Consider the following 9,834-nt stretch of genomic DNA (forward strand, 5'->3'; position numbering starts at 1 on the left):
GAGCAAACTTAAAAATTCAAGAACTTTCAAGACTTAAAAAAGAGGTTTCTTCCTTTTCTCTACTGCACTTCTAGTATTTCCAGACCATGTGGGAAAACCAAGTGTAATTTATAAATCGGGCAAACAATTGGGGCAAAATGAATTCAATCTTTCTAAAAGACTCCAAAGGAGCATCATTCACAATGTTATGTCTTCCAACTTACATAAATATCAATAAATATCAAATCGTTATAAATAATGGGCAAAAACGAGTGAGTTCTAATCTGTCTTTGTGAGGATATCCATATAACAAATAACCTTTGAAAAAGAGAAAAATAAGGCACAAATAAATGTGAAAATCAAACTTCCGTCACAATTTGCATAGTACGAAATGACTGATGTACTTCTCACCTCTAAATTCATTTCAGTCCTACTTTTGACCTCTATTTCTTTCTGCAAAAGGAGCAATCTCTCTTGGACGAGATGCTCTCCTCTCATCTTTCTCTCATTATCCAAGATGTTGTAATGCTCATCAACTTTACTCAGTTTCCTTTCTGTGGTGTTCAAACAATGAACAAAAATAAAAACGACATAAAAAAGAAGGAAAGACAAAGGGTAAAAATAGACACAAAGTTTAAATTTGAAGATATGAAAACTTGAGGTTGGTAGGTGCAGTATGGATCAATTCTGATTAAAGTCAAAAAATGTAAAAAAAAATTTACATACTGTAATTGGATACACCTCAATCTAAAGAAAGTGATTGGTGTCATGACAAGAAATACAGTAGCATGGAATATTTTATCACTTACTTGGTTAATCTCCACTAAAGCCCTTATACTGTCTCTACCACGGAGATATTCCCCCAGATTTTTTTTAAAGCATCCTTGGGAGGTATTTACTAGTGCCAATTTCTCACACACCATTGTAAATAACAAGTTACGATATTGGTTAAGTACGATCTAAAATTAGCAATTCCAAAACAATGTGATTTCAGGTACCAGGTGTTCTTTTCTTCATGGCACGAATGTAGGCGGAGCTTACTTGGAAAGTTCTCACCTAACAGTTCTTTGATTTTCTCTTTGGAGTAATTTGTTACTTTTTAATAGTACTAAGATAATGTTAGAAGTGTTAGTGTTAAAAGTGTGCTGTATTCCACCAACCTTGTAAACAATTATATATTGTTCCTTTTGCAATATTGGTTGACTTAAGTCACAGATTATGCACTCAATTACGCTCAAATCTTCCATTTACAACTGCATATGCTGTCACTATTGTGACAAAATTTAGCACTTTGAAAAGATCTAAAAGAACTTTGGAGATTAAAAAACTTGTTAAAACAGAACAACAGCAAGAAGGAAAATCTGAAAAATGACTAACCTTCTGAAGACCAATCAAAGAAACAACTTGTAAAGTTCATTTGCAATTTTTTTATGAAAAACAGTAACAAATTTAAAAAATACAACAAAACCCAAATCTTCTTTTACAAACGCTTTACTAACATTATGGAAGCAAACCCACTTGTTCACACACAATCGACCACTTGAGTAAGATCCATTGAGAAATCATCCCCTCTAGGATACATTTATGCAACATGAAGAGATTACTCACCAATAGAGGTTTGGTAGGCTGGTATTTCGTCCACCTGCACCACCTTGTCAGCTGAAGTTCTTCCGTAGACACTAACCAACTCGATCAGTAACTGCCACAGGAAACCTAAACAAGATATAAACAGGTCAAAAGAATTTTTAAGGATTTTTCCTCACTTTTCTTGGTTGTCGAAACAATAAACTTGGGTTGTCTGAAGATATATGTCAATAACTCCCAAATTTATCAACTTGTGATATTTAGAAACAATGCAGCCTGAGTTTGATGTGAACAACTAGTCGTCTGCCAGACAACCTCCACGGCTGGTTTTTTTGGTTGTCCGAAGAGAAATTTGGTCGTCGTCGTGGGCAACCAATCAAAATTTGCCATTTTAAAGGACAAGACAGAGGGTAAAAACTTTGTGGTTTAGAAAAGTTGCAAATCAGAAAAGACAAATTGGGACTTTCCTTGGAGTTTTAAGTTTGAACAATCAAACCAAGAGGTGTCCGATCACATTTTAATATCTGATAACTTTCTACAACAAATTTAGTGCATTTTTTAAAACAAACAAATCAGGTATTAATCAACAAGGTCATAACAGTTGATCAAACAAGGCACCATCATCACATTTTGTAGAAACAAACATGTTTTGCTCTCATGTGTTTGCCTAAGTTAATAGGCTCTGAGGATCCTACTAGAGTAGAAATGCTAGGCCTCCTGAAACCTTCATACATCTATATACCTTCACAGACTCTTGCAGTCCACATAAGAAGACATTTTTAACAGTTTTTCACTTTCTTTGTAACTTGTATTTATAATTTGGAAAGAAAACTTGTTGTTGTTCCAAACGTATAACATGTAAAGCCTCAATTCGCCATGATATCTTAAATTATCTTATGGAATACAGATTAGCAAAATACAGTCTAGCTTCCTAAAGACACTTCTTAAACAGAACTGAAGTCCGTACCTTTGTCTTCATAATATGGAATTTCTTTTGCCTACAAGGTGAAAAAAATGAAGAAGAAATTATTAAAATGTTAAGGCAATGCACCTAAACGTTTGCAATTCTTTTTTAAATGCCTGTTATAAATATGGGATAATTAGAAGCTGTTTCATTTGGTTTGAATAATCCTGTAATTTAAAATTTCTGATCCTTTCAACTGAGACGAGGAAGGACAGAAAAATAGACAGGAGAGGTGGGAGGGAGGAAGGAAGGAAGGACAGAGGAAGGAGGAAAGAGGAGGGAGAAGGGGATGTTGCCTTGGTGTTGCCTAGGGCACCAGGCTGTATGTGCAACATATATTATCAAAGGAAACCTTTTCAAAATAAAAATTTATCAATTATTTCAGTTTAAGGCTAGAGAATTGCTGAATTAAAAGTTTATTACAAAATATTAATCACCATAATAGGCTATGAAACGCAAGCCCGTTTCCTTCAACATGGAATAGGCATAAAAAAAAATCCTAAACTTTGGCTTCCTACTTCTTAAAATCTGTCAAAAATTAATGAAATCATTTCAATTTGCAGAATGACTGTATCCATAAAATTCATCAATTGTGTGACATATGTGGCAATGAATTGACAAAGGACAGTGGAATTACTTACAAGTTTATTGTAGAGAGGTGAACTGGGTTGGACGTGCAGTAGCTCCAATAAATCAGGAATTGTGAACATCTGCAACAAAATGTAACATGATGATAGCCTCTTTATGGTATCTACATAGGTTTATATATAGACAACTTTATTAAAACAATCAGATTAAACTAGTCCTGATAAAATTACAAAGAAACATCAGACTCTCAAAATAAGGGGAGACTGAATGTTGAACAGAGAAAACAAGTATATGTAATGTAGTGTAATGTAAATATATTCTTAAACTCTCAACACGTCATATAACATATAAATTACAAAGCAATGACATCAAATGATCAAATTGAGTAAAAATTAGAAAAGTTCAACTCTCTGATACAAGAAGAGGAATACTTTGTAAAATACTTATACATAAACAATTCTGCTTAAAAATACTCTTCAAAGAGATGAGTCTTCACTTTAGATTTAAAAAGATAAAAATCGTCCACTGTTATTCCGCCACTCTTCTGCCCTTTACGTGGGACTTGATGGATGGTGAACCCATCACACACAGATTTGAATCTTCCCTCAACGGTATCATCATTGAACCAAGTCTCATTCACAATGAATACATCCGTTTTGTTAGCAATTAGAGAGTCAGTCAGTACAGGAAGTTTATTTTGTAAAGACCGAGCATTCCACAACGAACACTAGACCATGATGGTCTAGTTCTAAGAGAGGATTTGATAAAAAAGTTACGTACCTTTTCCCGTGAGGTGTCACTTTCCGGCAGGAATATTGATAGAGTGTATTCATAGTCGCATCTCTTAAGATGATCTGCTACAAGACTATTGACTGCCCTCAATGTCAGTGAGGTCTTCCTAGCATCTACCTGCTCTTCTTCTCCGCGTGGAGTAAAACCTTGCTTCATAGCACTGTGCTGGAGCTCAGCTACTAGCCTCTTTCTAAGCTGCACCTGGAAACATAGTCATAGAGAAAGTTATCAAGTGTAAACTGCCAATTGGGTTGTCTCCTTTGTTAACCTTTACTTTCTATAATTATCTTTACAGTTTTACCTTATATTTATGCGTATATATTTTTACATTTCCCTTGATACATTTAATTTCCTGTTTAAAAATATTTTATATTTAATATGTATATATAAATAAATAAATGAAACATCTTTGTTAAAAACTTAAAGGAAATAATTTCAAAACCCTAAGTAACAATTACAAATTAACTGGAACACAAAAACAAACCTGGGTGAAGATAGACATAATGAAGGTTCATTAAATTTACCTTGAGAGCATCTTCCCAACCTTTCTGCTTGAAAGTCTGGTAGAGTTTACTCTTTAGTTCAGTAGCACTCATTGTGTTATGGTCTTCTTCTGACATGTCTGTAACTTGCTTTATGTACAGCTCCTCTAGAAAATGAATGAATGAATAAATAACAATTTACAATCATGTAAAAATATATTACAATAGAGGTGGGGAAGATCGGTTTGGCTTGCTGCTGTATACGGCTAAAGCAACAGCCAGGCACAATAGGTAAACCGTTACTAATATAACGTTTGTTTCCTGTAACTTGTAAGATTAGCCTACCCAAGACTTGCAGTTTTGACAGGGAACACTGTTTATGATACCCGCCTCAAGTGTTAACTAGGAAAAGTTTACAGGATGAATTAAAATTCAACTGTGGTAGCCTAGGTCTGGGGTTCCTACTTAATAAAAAAGCATGTCAAGTAGTGCTTTCTAGTTACTGAGGCATATTATTAGGACTTAAAATTTAAGTTTTCATTTCACTTAAGACTTTGGTAGACATAGGCTAGGCCTATACACAAGTAACAAAATACTTTGCGTGACTGTGAGGTCGAAAAAAAGGGGAGGGATACACCCGTGTTAGTGGTGCAATTCGGAATTTTCACCGATCGACGGTTGGTGGACACTGAAACTTGGCAAACTCTGTAACTGTAGCCTGTTGGACTAGGGCCTACCCTGGCTAGTCTTAGTCTTACTTTTCTAAGTAACGTTAGGCTACTGTGGTACGGTAACTGCAGCCACCGCAGTCTCCACTTAAAAACAAAACGGCAATTGTGCTTAACTTCGGCTTCTAAAGAGACGTAAATAATGTCGGAGGTTACATGAACGAACTAGTCTTAACGTCAGGATTTACTTTCAGTAACATAATGTTAAGTCCTTATTGATCGAAGGCCTTTTCAAGAATGCCGCCTGACCTATGTTGTAGTTTACTGACTTGTTGCAAGTCGTTTAAATACCCGACCAATGTTTTTGCGTACTGTATTTTAAAGTTAGGCTAGGCCTGTTGCCCAACGTTGTATAACTGTTAGAACGGTAGAAAGAAGAACGTTCTTAGAATCACCGAAATTGTCTAGGTCAACATTCGTTTAATTAATATTTTGTCGTTTCAGTGTCAAATAAAAGTTAAACGACATCATGCGACCAGCAGTGGTAGTAGATGAAATGTTTCCCGAGGGTCCTGGGTCATCAATCGATTTAGAGGAGGTATAATTAGCAGAACGGTGCTGTCAGCAATGTGTATAAGACATGTTCCTTGTTAGGCTTAGGCTAACGAATGCCTATTATATGGTACAGCTTAGGCCAATGTATACAACATGTATCGCTAATGTAGAATATTTATGTTAGTACAGTCATAAAGTCACCACACCATCTAAAAATGTGATGAGAATGTATTTCATATATCTTAGATATATCGTACTAGTAACAAGAGAAACTTATCACTTAAAATAGGCTTCAGGGAAATCCCAGTAATTTGCACCATATGAGGACTGTTATGACCTCATAATATTTGCAAAAGTCTGGAGAAGTTGGCTGAAACTAAGGTAGTTTCTCACATTTTTTTGGCACAAGCACATAACTTGAAAACTCTACCTCATAGTCATACACACTAAATTTAAAGGTTTGCTGTAATGGACAAAATTTCATGTTTGTCAGTTATCTGGGAAGAAATGTATTTTATTGTGGCATTTAACATTCGTCTCACACACCTTAGGCTGGCAACACACTGCCCCAAGTAAACATGACCGAACATAACGCAAACTTGATTGGCAATAATTTCATCACAATGTTAATTTTGATTCATATGATTGAACAGTAGGTATCCAAATGTTATGAATCCCTAAGCATTGCCTGAAAAATTGTTCTTGTATACATGTGACCATCCAGTTTCACTCAGTTTTTAATATTGCATACTTGCCTTTGTTATTTTCAGGCTGGTGGAGCAAGTGGGATGATGATGGACCTAGCTGCAAATGAAAAGGCTGTACATTCAGATTTCTTCAACGGTAAATAAATGAAATTCTCTCATCCTTTTCATAGATGAATTCTCCTTGACAGCAGTCACTGCTATCCTATCTTTTCTTCTAGGGTATAACACACAGTGCAAAGGTGCTTTCACTTTATATATAAAAAATTTAACATTTCAATAGAAGAGAGAAATCACATTGCAGAGAATTTAATTTTGCTTTGTTATATTTGGTGAGCTATTTAAAGCTGGAATTTTTATACCTCTTCATAGATTTTGAAGATCTCTTTGATGATGACGATTTATCATGATGGCCTGCTTCCAGATTGAGCTAGTGAAGGACATAACATCAGTGTCATCCCTTTCATGATGTTATGGAGAACAGTTGGATGCAGCCATTGTGTGTAGTGCAACGTAATGCAGCTCAAATTTGGATTAACATTGTGTAAACCGCAATAAGTTGCAAACCCATATTTATGGAAACAATGAAGTATTTTGTGTTCAGAATTTGGTTTTTTATTTGAGAACCATTAATATCATCTAGAGGTTTGGCTAATTTTTTACCATACTACAGTACAGTAACTGGAGTATGATTGGGTGTCATGTGGACAAAGGTTATAAGCTTCCCTTGGCACTGTCACAGTGTGTGTCTGCTTGAGGTGTGAGTTCTATCTTTTGACCTTGTTTATAATATATTATAAGTTATCAGGCAAGGATGATACAAGGGACACTCCAGTGGCAGAAAATGATTGATTAATAAAAATGCCCCAAATTCCTGCATTTTAGGTCAAACCAGATCCTTATAGCATTTTGTATGGCAAAGATATATTTTCAAATTTGGTGATATTTAGTGAATAATCCTGCTTGTGCTACAACTGTTTTCTTGGTCATGCAACATCCTTGCATCAGAGGTGAATTGGTAAGAAGTGGTTACATCTATATTCCAGAGTTGGGGACTCGAGTCAGGGACTCGGACTCGAGTCCGAATCGAGTCGCAAATTTTAGGACTTGAGACTCGACTCGAGACTCGGCTGTCAGAGACTTGGGACTTGACTTGAGACTTGCCCAAAAAGTTAGCAAAGACTTGGGACTTGACTTGAGACTTGCCTTCAAAAGACTCGGTTTTTCTACTAGAGACTTGTTTGTATTTCACAATTTTCTTATCATTAAATAACTTCATAAGTTGATATCGATAATAAATAATTATGGTTTCGTGTACGCAGGGCCGTCTTAAGTGATCACCGGGCCCTGGGCCCGGCAATGGAACGGGGCCCATCAATCAAGTGAGTTCGAAAAAAGTTGCGTGAAAAATTGACATCCTTGACAATCGCTCAAGCATAGACATGCCTGCATTTACCACCCCTCCCTATGTCGCGCATAAAGCATAAAACTTTAGCTGAATAACATATGTGATATATCTAAAAAATGAAATACATTATAGAAGAGAAATCTTCCAGTTGCCCTCCATCCCTTCCCTAACAATACTGGACTTACCATTTGTAACACCCTTGTGTTGAGTCTTTCAACTGAGAGGGAGGTGTAGGCGGTTTTACACTATCTAACGCAACGTAGTCGCCAAGAACATGAAGTATTTTTAAGGGAGGGCCCGAGGAACATGAACTTATAGCATGCTCCTCATGGTGAAACATAATTGCACCTATTACTGTAGGTGAATTGAGTGTACTGTTCATAGTAGGAGAGACTAGCGTAGGTTCTTATGACCAACTAGACCGGTTTCTGCTTTCAAACTTCATAGGAGGAGCTTCATCAGTAGTGGCCTTTGAATATTTTATATTCGGCCTGGGCGTCTCATTCTCAAAATGCACCTATTTTCTGTGCACAAGTTTTTATGGACTCATGGTGCAGCTATAAGAGCATCTAAAAGAGCTTCGTGTGAACCTTGAGAGTCAGCTGATTCTTCGTTAGTACGAAACCTTGAGTTAACAAGTAAATCTTCGAGATTTTGGGCCCTATTGTAGGCTAGAATCGGTTCTTTTGGAAACAGTTTGGATAATTGTTGCGTGTTGCGAGATTTAAGTGCCAATGTTTCTAAAGTGTTTTTTTTTCAAATGCGTGGTTTTGATATGGGGTGTAAAGGTGAGCTTGAACACAAGTGGTGATTACTTTTGTTTAGGTTTGGTAGTGAGGTATTGCCCACGGTTTTCAAATTGTATGCCTTTCGTGGCTGAGGCAATTTCCTCTTTCTTATAGTTACGGAGTAACAGTTTCTCTGTGTAAGCCTTCGGGGCATTGTATATTCCAGGGTTGCCAACTCAGATTTGAATATTTAATGTCAAAATCTCAAGTGTTTCACCAACTCTCGTCACAAGTTGTCAAGTATCGAATTCAATCAGGCATAATGGCCTATTCAATAAGTTTTCCTCCAAGATTAAGACACGGGGTTACTGTGATTGCGGGGCCCATGACATCGCGGGGCCCTGGGCCAGGGCCCAGTGGGCCCATGCGTTAAGACGGCCCTGCGTGTACGCTCGAATTACGAGCGCCCAACGACGACTACAGGCGTTACCATAACTACCATTGGCTTGGTTGAATATTCCATCCAGGGCTGCTGTTTGGCTGAAAGTTGGCCTTTTTCAATAAAACAGTGGCTAGCAAATTTTGAGGTAATTTGTTCCGTGGCGTGTGCCCCGGTTTTGCTATTCGGCTGTTTAATTTATACCACATAATTCCTGGAACACTGTTACATTATTAGTAGCCTGCATCATTGTATTCAAACTTCAAAGACTTGAGACTTGACTTGGGACTTGCTCATAGGGACTTGAGACTTGACTCGAGACTCGACCTCCAAAGACTTGAGACTTGACTTGAGACTCGCTCAAAATTTTCAAGGTGACTTGAGACTTGACTTGAGACTTGCTGGTAAAGACTTGAGACTTGACTTGAGACTTGCAGCTAGGGACTTGTTGACAACTCTGCTATATTCAGAGAACTGCTAGCTAATTGAACCTCTGTGTATCACTTGATATATAAGGAATGAATTGAAATCAATTGTAAAGATCGTTTTGCCCAGAAATGTTTTCGTATCAGCTTTGATCACATGAAATGCAGGAAATGTTTCCAGGATTTCACTTTTACTCTAGTATTCGACATGAAACAGGACTGTAGGGATTAAGTTCAATAATGAAATCTATTTTTGTGGGACTTTTTTGTGCATACATTTGCACTGAAGATGACATAAATTTTAACTCCTGTAAATTTTGTTTTGATCCTTTTCTGAAGTCTTTCTGTCCACTACGTTGCAGCAGTAGTACATATTTATGAACTGTTACATAAGTTCAAAATTATTTTCAGCATCAGATAATTAGTCAATTAATTGCCCAAAACCAACCCCCCCCCCCTTTCTTTCTTGTCCCATTTATCCTGTCAATTTCAGTATCTGTTGAGGGAATCGTCAAGTT

At 36.8% G+C, this 9,834-nt stretch overlaps 1 protein-coding gene and 1 long non-coding RNA gene across 4 annotated transcripts in view; one reads left to right on the forward strand and one right to left on the reverse strand.

Moving 5' to 3' along the window:
- LOC139980208 (centriole and centriolar satellite protein OFD1-like) overlaps window positions 1–5,501 on the reverse strand; it is a 27,962-nt gene extending 22,461 nt beyond the window's left edge. The window contains exons 1-7 of one of the 3 annotated variants that reach the window (XM_071991700.1): window positions 5,148–5,501; window positions 4,432–4,556; window positions 3,896–4,108; window positions 3,169–3,237; window positions 2,531–2,561; window positions 1,588–1,692; window positions 391–533 (exon numbers count right to left, since the gene is read on the reverse strand). In XM_071991700.1, the coding sequence (XP_071847801.1) occupies window positions 391–533; window positions 1,588–1,692; window positions 2,531–2,561; window positions 3,169–3,237; window positions 3,896–4,108; window positions 4,432–4,527 (657 nt within the window). In that variant the 5' untranslated portion in view covers window positions 4,528–4,556; window positions 5,148–5,501. The remainder of the gene's footprint in view (window positions 1–390; window positions 534–1,587; window positions 1,693–2,530; window positions 2,562–3,168; window positions 3,238–3,895; window positions 4,109–4,431; window positions 4,557–5,147) is intronic. The other 2 variants (XM_071991702.1, XM_071991701.1) reach the window with 2 other exon arrangements.
- On the forward strand, window positions 5,142–9,631 carry LOC139980212 (uncharacterized). The gene is made up of 3 exons (XR_011797481.1): window positions 5,142–5,252; window positions 6,383–6,455; window positions 6,689–9,631. It is a non-coding gene; the product is annotated as an uncharacterized lncRNA (long non-coding RNA).
- Window positions 9,632–9,834: the final 203 nt, after the last annotated feature.

The sequence above is a fragment of the Apostichopus japonicus genome, chromosome 14 (assembly GCF_037975245.1).
Source record: "Apostichopus japonicus isolate 1M-3 chromosome 14, ASM3797524v1, whole genome shotgun sequence".
NCBI classification, from domain to species: Eukaryota; Metazoa; Echinodermata; class Holothuroidea; order Aspidochirotida; family Stichopodidae; genus Apostichopus; species Apostichopus japonicus.